The following is a 16,723-nucleotide window of genomic DNA, read 5'->3' as shown; positions in this document are numbered from 1 at the left end:
CGCGCCCGCCGCTGTCCGGAGAGGCCATCAGCTGCTTCCCGTCACATGGCGGCGGGCGAGGGCGGGGACGCGTGGGGGCGGGGCGAGGGCAGGGGCGGGGCTGAGGGGAGCTGGGGCGGGGCGCGGGGGAAACGGGGCGGGCGGGATGTAACGCGGGGAGAGAGGGGCTGAGGGGAAGACGGAGGGCGCGGGGGCGGGCAGGCAAACGGTGGGAGGGGCGGAGGGGATAAGCAGATGTGGCGGGGCTGGGAGGAAAACGGGGCCACCCGGACGGATAGGAAAAACTGCGGGAGCGGGGCTGAGCGGAAAATGGTGGCGGGGAGAGGCGAGGGCTGGGGCCGAGGGCAGGAGCGGACCGGTGAACTCGGCCGGGGAGAAACCGGGAGCGGGAATGAGAGGAAAGGAGGCGGGGGCGGGAGCCAACAGGAAGGGCAGCGGGCACCGGGTGCAGCCGGCGGCGGAAGGGACGCGGGCCGGTTACCAACGAGCGGGTGGAGGGGGTGAGGAAGGTTTAGTCCAAAAAAATGAAGGGGGTGTGGCGGGGAGAGGGGCTGAGGGGCAAACGCGGGAAGGGAACGGAATAGCTCCGGTACTTGAGAAAACGGGGGGCGATCAGGGAGGAGACTGTCGGATAAAAATGAGGACCCGAAGACAGAATTGTCGGGCCCGGGGTCCCGGGGAGAGCCGGGTGAGAAGCGTGGGGGAAAGTAATCGGGCTGGAGGATAAAATTGGGGACCTGAGGAGACCGGGGCTCAGAGGTTAAATGGGAGCCGAGGTAGAGGCTGGGAGTAAGTGGAAGAGCTGAGAAGAGGTAAGCCGCGATTTTTAAAAAGGAAACTGGAGGGTGAAAAGCAGAGCATGCCAAGGTTAAAATGAGGCAGGGGCAGCCAGCCAGAAGAAAGAGGGATCTAACAAGAGCTGAGGGTCCAAACATGGGCAAGCCGGGTAAACGTATGTGACCTAGGAGGCCTGCGGCGGGACACAGGTGCCTCGGACCGCAGGGAAGAGAGGTGGAGCAAGACAGAGGTAAGATGTGGGGGCTCAGAGAAAAGGCTTGGCATCAACACAAACACCATTAGCAGAGAGGGACTGGGTTAAAAAGAACATGGGAAACTGAAGTTAAGATATAAAACATAGGTTTAGTTAGAAGGGAAGTAAGGTTAAAATGGGACAGCCAGCAGGGAGGGAGTGGACAGTTAAAGCAGGGAGTAGGCAGTGACCCAAGAGGAAGAGGGAAGGGCTTGGGCTAAGGAAGAACTTAAGGGGGGCCTACAACAGGAAACGGGCCTGAACTGGGCCACCACAAGTGGTTGGTAAAGTGAGACACTGCGGGGACAATTAGCAGAGCCCATGAAGGGAAGAACTTTCACCCTCCAATTACAGGGATCAGACAGCTTGTAAAAATTGTCATGAGTCCATTAGTTATGTCGTTTCCATGATGATGCCTATCCAAGCCTTAATGTCAGAAAGCATGCAGTCTGATAAAAAGAGGCCTCTACAGGGGGAAAAAAATGGAAGAACAAGTTTCTCAGGGAGATTAGGAAAGGCAAGGTATCTCAGTAGGAGTGAGAGAGTGGATAGTATTCACAAATTGTGGGAAAGAATAAAATGGCAACAAGGTCAATATTATTACCAATAGTGTTGGGAAAGCTAGTAAAAACGGAGGTGAATTTCCCCCAATTTTTCAGTTTACTAATCAAGCCTAAATCAAGATCACTGAACCATTTATTTAAAAATAACTTTATTTCATAATCTTTAAAAAAAAAATCCACATAATCTCAGAAAGAACTTCTCCCAACCGCCCCCCACCCCCTTTCCCCAATCCCAACACACACCAAATATGAAAATGTAAAGAAAGCAGAGGGAGTTGCTTAATTTTCTTTGCAGCAATTCCTAGCCAGTCCCATGATGAGAAATACCAGTGGGCATTTACTGCATAATAAACCATACCCAGCAGGGATGATTTTCCAGGGTACAGTGCATGGATCATGGAAATTTTCCATCGTGCTTTTTCCTGCTGCAATAATAGGGCCTGTGTGTGCTTGTGAGAATTGGAACTAATGTCAAAGCCACATGACTGCAAGAACCCTTGCCCTAATGTCCCCTTCTGAAATATCAGTTGTAAAAGCCCTGAGGTATTTATCTTCCTGGTTCTGATAAGTGGATCCCTTGGTCTTTGATTTCACCATACAGACAGATAAGATTTTGTAAAAGCAGTGTAACTAACAACTTGGACTTTGCCACACAAAGTCCGTAACCTACTATTAACATGCTTGTGGATTTGGGGATCATCTTAAAAAAAAACCCTAATTCTTTTAAAATCCTTACGACTTGAAACCTCCCAGTACCTGGGCTCTTAACTGATTCAGCCTTACGAAGGTGCACACAGGGCTCAGAAATAAACGACAGCAGTCACAGCTCAGCTGGTCAAGGGTTTATAATGTTTGGCACCAAGACCATGAAGCTTCCATCTGATAGTGGAAAAACCCTGCCTTGAAGATTTCCTATCATCAGGTGTGCGTGCAAGAGAAGAGGAATTGCAGAAAGCCCCTCAGTGATCTTGCAAATCATTCTCTGTGTTCCCAGATAGGGACTTTCTTTTCCTACAATTTCTCTTTCTTTTCTTAAACATGGTTGCTTTTGCATAATGAAATCTTAAATTCAGAAATTTAGTCATGGAAGATTCTAAAGTGAGGGAAGACTTGCTCAGTGTTCAGTGACTCTAGAGGTAACCTAAGTATCCCCTTCTGAAATGGCACTAACTTAGGCTGGTTAAAGTGGTTAAGTACATGGAGTACCATGTAGCAAAAGACCCAGCCCACAAGAACTGTGTTCACAGATATTCCTGAAGGGTGGAAATTGCAGCCAGCTCCTGAGCTCTCCAGAGTTCTGAACTGGGAACACAGCTAACTTCCAGTGATTTGCTCAGTTTAATCCCTTCATCCAAGAAAATGGATCTCCCCCAACTATACCTGCAGGGTACCCCTACAGATAACCAGCTTCCTTACGAGTCCCAGTCCTTGTGACTGAAGAAGGGATGTTCTCCTTTAAGCCCTACTTCTTGCCCATTAGAGCAGCACGTGCAACAGTGAAGAGTGCAAATTCAAGTCAGATTTTCATGTTTAGCACACATCTTTTGCACACTCTTAAGGTCCCTGACATTTGAGATTTGAATGAAATCAGTAAAAATCCCCATACTGTACAGGGATCTAGTGGAATCAGCAGCAGCTTGAAGTCAACACATGCTGTTTTCATTTAAAACTTAGCATTATTGGTTAGTGTAGCCTCATAACATCCTTACTAAGTAGGAAGGAAACAAGTTTTCCTGTTCCCATTTCTGAGATGAGAAACTAACACCAGATGAACCAGCCTGCCCAAGGAATACTTATCACCAGATACTCTAACAAAACATTTCTCCTGCCTCCTTTCGAACCCATTGAAGAAAGGAAGAATGGGTAACTCTGAAAGCTACTAGTGAGTCACTTAGAGGCTTTTGTGTAAATATGCAGCTCTGCAAAATGTAAGGTTCTAATGAAAGGCACTTCTTCTTATGGGCCCCTACCTCTTTGGAAAATAGTTCAGGAGAGCTCTGATAATGCCCTCATCTGAAACCATTCTACAAAGAATGAAAGGCCCAGACAGCAGCTCCTAACTTAGAGGTGACCTTGCTTCCTCCACTAGGGAAGGCGAAGGAGAAGACAACCAGCATCTTCTAAGTCACCTTTACATCCAGAAGGATCTCATTTCAGCCTCACCACAACCCTGTAAGGTAAGTGTGACCTCACCTATTTTACAGATGAGGAAATTGAGGCCCAGGGAGAGGTAAAGCAACGTGCCTAAGGCCATGAAGCAAGTGGCACAGCCCAGATGTTTCCAACGCCCAAACCTGAGCCAAATGCCTCCGACTAGCTGGGTAATTGACACCTTTTCACTTTTCCAGGGAGCTGGTATCTGCCTGACGCAGCTCACCTGGGCAGTGAGAAAGGAAGTGTCCCTATCACCCCACACTATTCCCTGGTTACAGAACTTTAAGAGTGGCAAAGGGCACTGAGGCCAGGTGCTTTCCCCAACTCCTGCTCCCTCCAAACAGGAAACAGTCAACCTGGATAAAGTCAAGTCACAACAAAAGGGGCACCTCAGATGCCAAATACAGCTTCCCACACACTCTGACCATTCCCGAAGATTTTTCCCATTATTGAGAAAGCCTACAATTTAGGAAAAAAAAAAAGGAAGACGTGTGTGTGTGTGTGTGTGTGTGTGCGCGCGTGTTTCTTTTTTGCTGAGAGCTCCAAACTGTTTTAAGCCCTTCAGCAGGCATGGTGTTGAGGGTGTCAAGTCAAAGCAGAATGAAAAGCTCTTCTTCGGTGTAGCTTTCCAAGCTTCTCAGACAAGATAATGAAGGACAGTTCTCTTCTTCACACTGGCCTGTCTTCTTGAACCATGTCATTCTGCTGCTCACTGCTGTCATCTGCACAGGAAGGAAAAGCAGTGATCTGAATAAAGGTGACTCCTTTATTGATGGTCTTCCACCATCTGTGTCTTCAATCATCTCAATTTCTAGTCCTTCCCTCGTGAACCAGAATTGGATTTTATGAAGGAGCAGACAGGGTGGGGTGCGTGTTCCCCTTTGCACCTGTTGTTTTCACTCAACATCCTCTAGACATGCTTAATGTCATCCACCCTCCATACTCTTGGCTCATGCCATTCCCCTCACCTGGAGCACCTCTCTCCTTCCTGCTTATTTCAAACTCAGCTGGCCTGAAAGACCTGCCTCGTGTTCCATTTCTTCCATTAAGTTTCTCCCAACCAATGCACCCCTCAAGGCTCTCATCTTTCTCTGAGGTCCTATAATTTTTCAACAGATCATTCTTCAGGCAGTTAATCAAATCCCTCCTCTGCACTCTCAAAGTTTTGGTTAACAAAGGTTTCTTCTGTTTTAATTTTCCCCATGTTTTAGTCTGTTCACCCTAACTGGCCTTGTAAAGCCCCCTGCACGTGGATAGTATTGGTCTCCCTTTTCTATTCCTCAGCCATGTCAATATCATGCCCTTCCCAGAGCAATCCCTTGATAAACGTTTGTCAGTTTCTGTTGGTAGCTGACAGCAGATTCTCAGGCATGAGGTGACAGTTTGTCTTCCCCAGCCTTTAAGAAACCAAACTCATCCCTTAGTTTTCTTACTGGGAAGCTCACCACAGTAGGAGCTCACTCACCGAAAGAGTGCTTTTAAGGACAAACAGCCTACCTTGCAGAGCCTGGAGTCCCCTGCCCATACGGTCTGTATTCCCATTCACCAGTGCAGTCACTCTATGAATGTGGACGTGCTTGTGTATTTCTTTGGGCAGCTCCTCCCTCTCATTTGCTGCCGCCTCCTCCTCTTCGGTAGCATCCTCCTCCCCCACCTCTTCCTCTTCCGAATCCACCAAAACCATGATATCACTCATGTCTTGCCCCCTAATTTCCAAAGGAAAAGAAATAATCAAGAAGAAATCCTGTTTTTTCCAATGTCAGCCCTCACTGAATAGGGAGCACTAGATTCTTTACAACGCCTTTGGTAACATGGAAAAATTTTCGTGAACTTAACTTGGTTAAGTCACAAGATGCCAGTGTGATTGTCACCTCTCAAGGAGATGCTGCCACAGATCGCCACAGACAGTCACATCTTTTCCTACGTGAGTTTTATTGTTCCCCAGCCCACCCCAATCCCAGCTCCTCGGGCAGACCTCCTTGTCCCAGGCACCTAACATTTCAGTTCCCCTCACAGCTCACACACAAATGCTCTGTTCCTTTCCTGAAATGCCCTTATTTCTGCCCCACCTACTGAAATTTTTCCTCCTCCTTATTCAAGGCTCAGATAAAGTCCTGCCCTGAAGCTCTAAACTACAATTGCATTTGGAGTCCATGCCCAGCAGTTTAGCACTTAATTGTCCTCTAGTTTATTGCTCCTTTTGCCTACCCAGCCAGATTGTGCATTTCTTAAGGAAGGAAGAACACACGCCATGGGCCAGTCACAGTCCTAGGAGCACTACATTCTCATCTGATCCCTCCAGTCTCCCTCTGGGAAACAGAAGAGAAGACAAAGGCTCAGAGAGGGTCAGGGATTTCCCATGACCACAGGGCTTTGGAATGGCAGAGCTGGAATATAAGCCCAGATCCACTAGTTCCAAAGCCTTTTCCCACTATGCCTTGCTGCCACCTCCTGTGAGAAAGAAGCCTGGGAATGACAGACTCACTGGGCCAATGGCCCTCAAATACAGGGCAGTAATGTTTTTCCCACAAAACATGGTCCCAGAACAATAAAATCTCATTATGAGTGATGGTCCCAGAACAATAATATCCTCTCATTATGAACAAGTAAAAAGTACAGAGTTCTTTGCTCCCACCCAGAATTTCCTAAGGAAATGAAATTACACAAGTTCTATTTAGCTACTTTGCCCCAGCTGAGGTTTCCTTTTGGGAGGGGCTTCTGGGCATGCTCAGACTAGTCTTGCAAAGCATGCTGTAGGACTATGAGTTTTTCTTCCTTTTTCACTCTTCTTAGAAAATTAAATGCACAGATGACTGGGCTCAATACATACATACTGTCTTTAAGCTTCAGTGACAGCCCAGCAATGTGCCCTGCCCTGAGGTCTGGCATTGAAAAAAAGGCACAGACTTGGAAATCAGTCAGACCTGGGTCTGAATGCAGGCACTGCTGTTTACTTTCTGGGTGAGCTTGCACAGATTACTTCAGAGTCTCTGTCTCCCCATCTGGAAAATGGAGATGCACCCGTCCCCCTGAAGACATCATGAAAGGGTTTATAATTCTGCCTAATGAAGCCCCAGGCCCAGGGTCTGGCATATGGTGGGTGGTCCGCAGTAGAGGCTGCTATTACTGTGCTTGGGAAAGGCAGCAGAACGGCAACGAAGTCAGACCATGGAAATGGGTTTCTGACTTGATTCTAGGGGACACTCACCTGAAAGTGTTTCCTACTGAAGGGAAAAAGGAAAAAAAGTTAATATCCAGTAACATCAACTTTGTTTTTCATCTAACTTACACAAAAGAAGGGACAAATGAGAAAGCTGACCCAACATGAGAAGTGGCAGGGTGTCCAGGAGTGGCACATGGGTGCTTCATTATTGCACATGGGGATCAAATGAAGAAGCCCACAGGGTGGGACTTCAGGTGGGAGCATTAACAGGGGCCTCCTTCCCCTCTCCCACACCCTTTCAAGAAGCCTGAAAGATAGAGAGACCCAAGAAGTCCTTACCTTTCCAGCAGAACACAGGGCTGTAATAAAACATAAGCCCCGAGATAATGGCCAGTCCCAGCAGGAGGAGGCTCACAATGGTTCCCACAATTCCCCCGATATTTAAAGGTTCTGCAAAGATAAACCATGTTGTTGAGTCTTCCACCTAACACACATGCAGCTTAGGAGAGTGAACCTGCCTCTGCCTGGGTTCTAGTCTTATCTTGGTTTCAGGACCTTAGGCAAGACCTCTCTGTAAAGCAAGATAAATACCTCATCTTCCTACCTCAGACAGTTTGTGAAGGAATGTGATGTAAAAGAACACTGGAAAGTTAAAATCTCTACATGTCTATCAGACATCAGGACTGTTTATCAGAAAAGACAGTGTCTTCAATAAGTGGTATTGGGAAAACTGCACAGCTACATGCAAGAGAATGAAACTGGGTTACTGTCTAATACCATACACAAAAGTAAACTCTAAATGGATTAAAGACCTAAATATAAGACATGAAAACATAAAACTCTCCTCAGAAAACATAAGTAAAAACCTCTTGAGCATAATCATGTGTACTTTTTTCTGGATACATCTCCCTGGGCAAGGGAAACTAAAGCAAAACTAAAAAGTGGGACTACATGAAACTAAAAATAAAAGCTTCTGTATAGCAACAGAAGCCATCAACAAAACAAAAAGGTAACTTATGGTATGAGAGAACATATATGCAAATGATATGATCTGATAAGGGACTAACATCCGAAATATATGAAGAACACACACCTCAACACCAAAAAAACAAGTAACCCAATTAAGTGGGAAGACGACCTGAGTGAACATTTTTCCAAAGAAGAAATACAGGTGGACAACAGACGCATGAAAAGATGCTCCACGTTGCTAATCATCAAGGAAATGCAAATCAAAACTGTAATGAGATATCACCTCACACCAGTCAGAATGGCCACTATCCAAAAGACAAGAAATAACAAGTGCTTGCAAGAATGTGGAGAAAGGGGAACCCTCCTGCACTGTTGATGGGAATATAAATTGGTGCAGCCACTATGGAAAACAGTGTGGAAGGTCCTCAAAAAACTAAAAAGAGAAATACTGTATGACCCAGTAATTGCACTTCTAGGAATTTACCCAAAGAAAACAAAATCTGATTTGAAAAGATATGGGCACCCCTATGTTTACTGCCACATTATTCACTGTAGCCAAGATACGGAAGCAACCAAAGTGTCCACCAGTAGGTGAGTGGATAAAGAAGATGTGGTACATATACACACTGGAATATTATTCAGCCATAAAAAAGAAACTTTGAGAATTTGTTCATTATGCTTCAGAAGACTGGAGACTGACGAGAATTAGGCTTGGGGTGGATTAATGATTATGCATTGAGCATTGACTCCCCTATACAGAATTCTATTGTTGTTAACAACTATTTGATCAGTAAATATGAGAGATGCCCTCTCAAAAAAAAAAAAAAAAGAAACTTTGCCATTTGCCACACCATAGATGGACCTGGATGGTTTTATGCTAAGTGAAATAAACCAGGCAGAGAAAGACAAATATATGATTTCACTTTTATGTGGAATCTGAAAACAAAACAAAATTAACTAACAAAATAGCAATAGACTCATGGAGACTGAGAAGGGAATGGTGGTTGCCAGGGGGCAGTGGCTGGGGTGGGTGGGTGAAACAGGTAAAGGGGATAAAGAGGCACAAAATCTCAACCAAAAAAAAAAAAAAATGACTCTGTTTATAAGGCCTCAGTAATTAAGAGTGTGAGTTATTGGTGTTGCAATAAACAGTGATCATTAGAACAAAGCAGAGACTCCAAGAACAGGCCCCTACACTTTAGGAAACTTGATAATTGACAGATGAGTGGGTAAAGAGGAACTATTTTAGAAATTGTGCTGGAACAAATGGTTATACAAATTTGGGAGGTGGAGGGTGTGGAGGGAACCTGATCCCTACCTCATGCCATTCACAAAAATGGATTAAAGATTTAACTGTGAAGCAAAAAACGTTAAAATTTTTAGAATATAGGATAATATCTTTGTGACCATGTAATAGATAAGGATTTCTTACAACATAAAAACTACTAATGATAAAAGATTCATAAAATCAACTACCTTAACATAAGAATGCTAATCAAAGGATACCATAAAGAAAGCAAAAAAAGACAAACGGCAAACTGAAATGACATACTTGTAACACATAAAACTCACAAGGAATTAATATGCAGAATTTCTAAAAAATTCTACATATCTATAAGAAAAGGGGAACTGTCAAAAGACACAGATATGTATTTCTAAGAAGAAACACAAATAGCAAACATTTGAAATAATGCTCAATCTTCTTAGTAACCAGAAAAAGTCAAATTAGAACCATAGTAAGATTCCATTTTACACCCTGGATGGGCAAAAATCACAAAGCCTACAAGAAGAATCTGAACTACTTGACACTCATATACTGCTACTGAGAATGGAAACTGGTAAAACCACTCTGATAATTTGGTGTTACCCCAGAAAGCTAAAAACATGCACGCCCTCTAAACCTTCATTTTTATTCCTTGTATGTATCATAGAGAAATATTTGCCTAGGGACCTATCGTATCTGTACACCAGGAGCTGGGTAAAGAATTTCATAGCATTGTTTTGTCACAACAAAAAATCAGAAACAAAAGCTCATCAGCAAGAAAGTAAATATCTTAGTAGTGGAACAGTAACACAATGGAAAATTATACAGTGGTAAAGAGGTGTGAAGTATAATTAGATACATTGGCATGAATAGACCCTAGAAACAAAATGTGGGGTGAAAAAAGCAAATCCCAAAAGTGGGTCTACATTTATATGGTTTTTTGAAGCTCAAAAGCAAATAAAAATAAGCAATGTATTATTTAGAAACGTGTACATATGAAGTGAATTTTTTCTTAAATAAAACACGATATTCAAGACAGTGGTTACCTTTTTCAGGAGGCCCAGGATGAGACTGGAGGCGGCCCCACAGGTAGGGTTGCCAATAAAATACATTCCGCCCACTTAAATTTGGGATTTCAGATAAGTAACAAACTTAGAATAAGTATGTTCCATGAAATATTTGGACACACACTAAAAACATCCTTTGTTTTTCTGAAATACAAATATAAGTGGGTATCCTGGTTTGTTTTTGTTTTGTTTTGGTAGTTTGTTGTTTCCTAAGTCTGGCCACACTACCTATAGTAACTTCAGCCGTGTTGGCACTGGTCTGTTATTTTAAGTGGGATGGTAGTTTCCTAGGTGTTCATTTTGCTATTATTTACAAATATATATTTTTATTTCAACTATATTTTATATTTACATGTGTTTCTCATAGTCTCTGGGACATAACATTTTTTTAAATCCCTATGTATATATTAGAGATTTAGGACTGAATAATAATTTTTGCATCTACCTTAAGTCATAGGCAAGCAGACAGGCCTCCTCTCAGATGGCAGCGACCTACATGTAGGGAAGCACCAAGCTGTCCCCTGCTGTGCCAGGTCTTCTGAAGCTCTCAGCCTTCCTTCTCTGGGGCCACTGCCACCACTCACCTTCCACACTCAGCCAGATGTCCACTTCCCTCACCCCCAGGGGGTTCTCAGCCCGGCAGACGTAATAGCCCTTATCCAGGTCCTGGGAACAGTTGCAGATGGTGAGGGTGGAGCTCTGGCCATTCTGGGTGATGAGATAGTGGCCACTGGGCTGGATGACCAATTCCGGCTGGGTGAGGTTCCTCAGCCACAGGACCTTGGCAGGGGGGTATGCCCCAGACACTTGACAGGTGAGTGTTACATTGCCCCCAACGAAGCAAGTCTTCATGGGCTCAGAGAGAAGGGAGGGGCTCCCTGATAATAGGAAGAAGGTAAAGAAAAGACAAATATTCATGGAGATTCAAGATATGGCCTAAAAGTTTCAAGATTATTTCTTTCCTAACAAAGCAACCCCAGGGATTTCCATATCATACTTGGTCTCATATAATAAGAGAAGCTAACATTTATTGAGCATATACTATGGGCTTGGCAGTTACACTGTTAACCCAATTAGCTCTCGCAACAACCCTGTCAGTATCCCCATTTTGCAGAAGAAACTGAAGCCTAGAGAAAGTTAGGTAATTTGCTCAACATCACACACTAAATAAGGGTTTCTTGGGACACGGGGCTTTTAGTGCTAAAACTGGGAAAGTCTTGGGAAAACCAGGGTGAGTTGCTAACTCATCCTGTAAGATTGGAATCCAGGTAGTTGGGCTTGTAGTCCACATTCCTTACTTCTGTGTATAATTACATTGCTCATATGAAAATGCGCACACAGTCTGACAAGGGTGTTCAATGGGACAATAAAGCAGCTGTATTAGTTTCTGTTTGCTGCTGTAACACTATGTTACACACTTAGTGGCTTAAAACAACATGAATTTATCCTTTTACAGATCTGGAGACCAGAAGCCCAAGATGACGCTATGGAGCTAAAATCAAGGTGTTGGCAGAGCTAGCTCCCTACAGAGGCTCTGGAGGAGAATCCATTTCCTTTGGCAGCTTCCCAAACCCCTCTGCATTGTTTGGCTCATGGTTCCTTCCTTGCATCTCTCAAACCTCTTGCATCTGTCATCACATCTCCTGCTACTGGCTCTGACTCTCCTGCCTCCCTTTTATAAGGACCTTGAGATGACACTGGGCCCATCCAGGCAATCCAGAATAACCTCCCGATCTCAAAGTCCTTAATTACATCTGCAAAGTGCCTTTTGACATAAAAGTGCCTTTTGTAATATATTTTCAGGGTTCTGGAGATTTAGATGTGGGAATCTTTGCATCTACCACAGATCTACCCTAGAAAACTCAGAACATGGCATCCCTGTAACCTCGGTGTCTGATTTGAGCAAACACGGGGAGCTGTAACATCTACCATGGCAATCCATTTGTTTTCTGTAGACAAGAAGTCTTTTCCCAAAATGTGCACCCTTGTGGGAGAATTCCTCTTGGGGGGTTTATTAAATCCATACTTTCAGCAGCTGAAAGACAGATTGGCATGTTGGGTTCCTCTCGGGGAGAGTGAAACTACACATCTTCCCTTGGCAGTTGTTCCAAGAGAGAATCTAGGGTTTCACTGCTGGCACCTTGGGGAAGGGAAGTCGGGGAGGAAGGTGGGTATAACAGCCCCAAAGCCTCTCTCTTAAAATCAGGTCAACAAAAGAGAATCCCCAAACCTCTTTTTGCTCAGAAAACACATGTTGTACCCCTTTTTGGATTAATTATCAGTCTCCCCTGTGTTGCTAAATTGTACCTTCCTCTTTCTGTGGTTAACCTGAATTTCCTTTGGGGTCACAAAGCCAGCAGCTATGACAAACCTCATCAGAATTTTTGTATTTTGGGGCCCCCAAACCAAAGCCTGAGAAATGACCCCCATCCTTTATTAAAAGCAAAGCAATCAATCCCCCTGGTGCACCCACCTACCCAATGAAGATCATGTACATAAATACACTTTCATCAAACACAGCATTCACCCTCAAAAAGCTGAGTCACCCATCTACCTAGTGTGGTACCTATAAATGCAGAGTTTCACTTAAGAGGATGCTGTGTGCAGGGGTGGACTTGGGTTAGGGTTGGGAGGGATGATGCAGGGCCCTCAGAAATCTGCAAGAGGTGGACAACACCAGTGCCTTCACATAAGGGGTTGGCTAATGTGCAGCTTACCACAACAGCAGAGTTGACTCCATCAGTTTAGGGACTTACAAGCCATTTAAAGAGAGATCTGGGGATAAGGAAGATGTGGTACATATACACAATGGAATACTATTTTGCCATAAGAAGAAAATAAATCCTACCATTTGCAACAACATGGATGGAGCTAGAAGGTATTATGCTCAGTGAAATAAGCCAGGTGGAGAAAGACAAGTATCAAATGATTTCACTCATTTATGGAGTATAACAATGAAGCAAAACTGAAGAAACAAAACAACAGCAGACTCCCAGAAGGGACTAGTGGTTACCAAAGTGAAGGGGATGGGGAGGATGGGTGGGGAGGGAGGGAGAAGGGGATTAAGGGGCATTATGATTAGCACACATAATGTAGGGGCTCACAGGGAAGGCATTGTAGCACAGAGAAGAGAGGTAGTGACTCTATAGCATCTTACTACACTGATAGACAGTGACTGCAATGGGGTGTGTTGGGGGGACTTAATAATATGGGTGAATGTAATAACCACAGTGTTGCTCATGTGAAACCTTCATAAGACTGTGTATCAATGATACCTTAATAAAAAAGAGAGAGATAGAGATCTGGGCAGCAGGAATCCCCAAAAATATCACTTCTCATCATTTTGTTCTTTTGCATTCCTCAGGTGGATATTCACACTACCTTCCAAGATTTACTAGTCCTCCCAAGAGAGAGGATGCAGAGATGCCCCGCTCCCTCCCAAGGGCGTTGCTACTCACAGTGTGGTCCTCGGACCAGCAACATCAGCACTTCCTAGAAGCAGGTTAGAAATGCAGTCTCAGGCCCACCCCAATCATAAGAGTCAAACCCTGCCTTTAACCAGACCCCAGGTGCCTTGCATGTACATTGAGAAGTGCTGGGCTCTTCCCATGGGATAAAGGAGAAATGGACAATGTCAGAGTCAGGAAGGTTACAGCTCCTGTGCCTGCTTCTCATATGCCTGGGATTGGAAAAACTTCCAGTCAGCTCCCTTCTCCAGACACATTTCTTAATCCTAAGTACATATTTATATTCAAATGATTGGCCACGTTTCAGGGGCCACAGGAATGATAACTTAGGCAAGATCTGCAAAACAAACAAAACATTGGGAGAAAAATAACACAAAACTTGTCAGCTACCTCTCCATTTTCCCCCTCTCAGTGACTGTTTACCACTTCTTGGGACTCCAAAACACACTTTGGGAGTCTTCATTACACACCACTCTGGATGTGTGTCCTGCTTTCCTGCACGAGTCCGTGTTTCATCATCCATAGAATGGATTGCAGTGGGTGGACCAGCGCCCTCCCAGAATTCAGGTCCACCTGGAACCCCAGGTGGACTTATTGGGAAATGTGGTCTGTGCAGATGTAATCAGTAAAGATCCCAAGATGACATCATCCTGGGCTTAGGGTGGGCCCTAAATCCAATGACTGGTGTCTTACAAGAAGAGAAGGGGACACATAGAGACACACACCGAGAAGAAGGCCACATGAAGGCAGAGGCAGAGAATGGAATGGGGTGCAGCCACGAGCCAAGGGACACTTGGCACCAGCAGAAGCTGGAGAGGCGAGCAAGGGTTCTCCCTGGAGCCTTCGACACAAGCGTGACCCTGCCCACACCTTGATTTCAAACGTCTAGGCTCTAGGACTGTGAGAACAAATGTCTGTTGTTTTAAGCCACCAAGCTTGTCCTTTGTTACAGCAGCCCCCAGGGACACATGGGGATAACACGGGCACCCAGTTCATAGGGTGATTTGTGAGGACTAAGTAAGATACTGCATGGAAAACAGCGTTGTTTACACTCAATAAATGTTCAAGTCACTATTACTGTGGTACTGCTGTTTCCCTGATTCACCTTCGTCAGGCAGGCTTCTATCTCCAGGTAAATTTCAAGTCCTTTATAGACAAGGACTCTGTATTCCGCCACAGTACCTGGCACCATGCTGAGTACCTAACTTGTACACAAAAAGACTTGCTGGGTTAGGTGCAGAAGGGGGTCCTCCGGAGCCAGACCAGCCTGGGCTGAGTGCTGGCCTCCATCACTTAGAAGCTGGGTGATCCCAGTGAGTTCACACAATGTCAGCATCTGCAACTCACGAATCCTCCTGTCTAATTTGTAGGTTATTACGAGGATTACAAGTAACATGTTAATAATCAGACAACAGGAGAAAACCTCCTTAGCAAAGAAACCTAAAAGAACAAGAGTGACAGAGGTAACCCCTTCAAAATTAGAAACTGCTCATCACCAGCAGAAATGCCACAAATGTAGCTTCGCAGCAAAATATGCCAGAAAAATATCACTAACATGCCTGGCAGTTCTATGAAATCAACTGACAATTAAAATTAACTGACAAAGTACTCTTCTGGAATAGTAAGATGAACAACTCAATAGAAAAATGGACAGGATATGAACAGATAATTCACAGATGACATACAAAGGGCCAACAGACATATGAAAATTATCAACCCTGCTTGGATCAACGAAACCCAAAATATGACAATTATACCATATCTTAATGAACACGTAAGAAAAATCTAAAAACTTAATGATAACAGTGTCAGTGAAAATACTAGGAAATAAGTACTCTCAGTGTTTCTAAAGGGAGTGATTGCTGGTAGGTACAGGGTTTCTTTGTAGGTTGATGGAAATGCTCTGAAATTAGATGGTGGTGATGGTAGTATAACATTGTAAATATACAAAAAAAACCACAAAAAACGGTGACAAAGTACCACACGCTGGGTGGCTTTAAACAACAGACACTTACTCACAGTTCAGAAAGCCAGAAGTCAGAAATCAAGGTGTCAGCTGGCCTGAGACCTCTGGAGGCTCCCAGAGAGAAGCCATCCTATGCCTCCCTTGGCTTCATGTGGTCGCCAACAATCAACGGGCATTCCTTGGCTTGTAGATGCATCACTACAGTTTCTACCTTTGTCATCACATGGCATTCTCCCTGTGTCTCTGTCCACATTTCCCTCTTCTTTTAAGGATACCAGTCATTGGAATAGAGCCCACCCTAAGCCAGTATGATCTCATCTTAATCACATCTGCGAAGACCCTTATCCCAAATATGGTCACATCGAGGTACCCAGGGGTACGACTTGAACATATCTTTCTGGGGGTACACAACTCAACCCACGACCCCTGCCTAGCCTCATGGGTACCTCACACACAATGCTCTGGCTACCCTGGCTGCCTCTTGGTCCCAAATGCCAGAAAGGTTTCCACCTCAGGGCCTTCACATCTGCTGTTCCCTCTGCCATGAATGCTCAGCCCACAGATCTTCACCTGGCCAGCTCCTTCTCCTCCTTAGGTCTCAGCTCAAAATGTTACCGTCACAAGGGGCCCCCCTGCCACCCTAGGAACAGTGGCCTCTTCCCCTAAGAGACTCTCTTTTACACATTCCATTTTATTATCCTCTTTTATTATGGACTTCTTGTCTTCCTCTCATCCATCCCACCCAGAAGAATTTAAGCTCTGTGAAAGAGGAAGAGCCGTGGTTTTAAAAATATGTCCAGAAATTCTCTGACACAAATTCTGCCCACTCCCCCTGAAAGTGAGGCCAGACTGAGTGACTCACTTCGAATGAAGGTAATGTGGCATAAGGGATGCCGTGTGACTCCTGAAGCTTGGTCATAAAAAGGACACATCTGCCTGGCTCATGGCCTCTTGCGTCACTTCTCCTGGGGCCCCATTGGGAGCACGCTCGGGAGCCCTGTGGGGACCCCGCACAGAGAGGAGGCAGCCGGCCAGGCGTGTGAGTGAGCACCTCTGAAGCGGGTTCTTCAGATGATTTCA

The 16,723-nt window shown here is 44.8% G+C and overlaps 1 protein-coding gene and 1 long non-coding RNA gene across 3 annotated transcripts in view; one reads left to right on the top strand and one right to left on the bottom strand.

The window, feature by feature from the left end:
• The first annotated feature begins 127 nt into the window (after nt 1-127).
• Nucleotides 128-4,488, top strand: LOC130680699 (uncharacterized). Its single transcript, XR_008993754.1, has 3 exons — nt 128-1,027; nt 3,683-3,770; nt 4,305-4,488. It is a non-coding gene; the product is annotated as an uncharacterized LOC130680699 (long non-coding RNA).
• Nucleotides 1,726-16,723, bottom strand: part of VSIG10 (V-set and immunoglobulin domain containing 10) — a 32,644-nt gene continuing 17,646 nt past the window's right edge. The window contains exons 5-9 of one of the 2 annotated variants that reach the window (XM_036929433.2): nt 10,795-11,088; nt 7,250-7,360; nt 6,956-6,968; nt 5,245-5,453; nt 1,726-4,469 (exon numbers count right to left, since the gene is read on the bottom strand). In XM_036929433.2, coding sequence (XP_036785328.2) covers nt 4,417-4,469; nt 5,245-5,453; nt 6,956-6,968; nt 7,250-7,360; nt 10,795-11,088 — 680 coding nt within the window. In that variant the 3' untranslated portion in view covers nt 1,726-4,416. Of the gene's footprint in view, nt 4,470-5,244; nt 5,454-6,955; nt 6,972-7,249; nt 7,361-10,794; nt 11,089-16,723 lie in introns of both variants that reach the window. The other variant, XM_036929432.2, reaches the window with a different exon arrangement.

The sequence above is a fragment of the Manis pentadactyla genome, chromosome 14 (assembly GCF_030020395.1).
Source record: "Manis pentadactyla isolate mManPen7 chromosome 14, mManPen7.hap1, whole genome shotgun sequence".
NCBI lineage: Eukaryota > Metazoa > Chordata > Mammalia > Pholidota > Manidae > Manis > Manis pentadactyla.
Note: the sequence above shows the minus strand (reverse complement) of the source record. Positions and strands in the feature narration are given on the sequence as shown.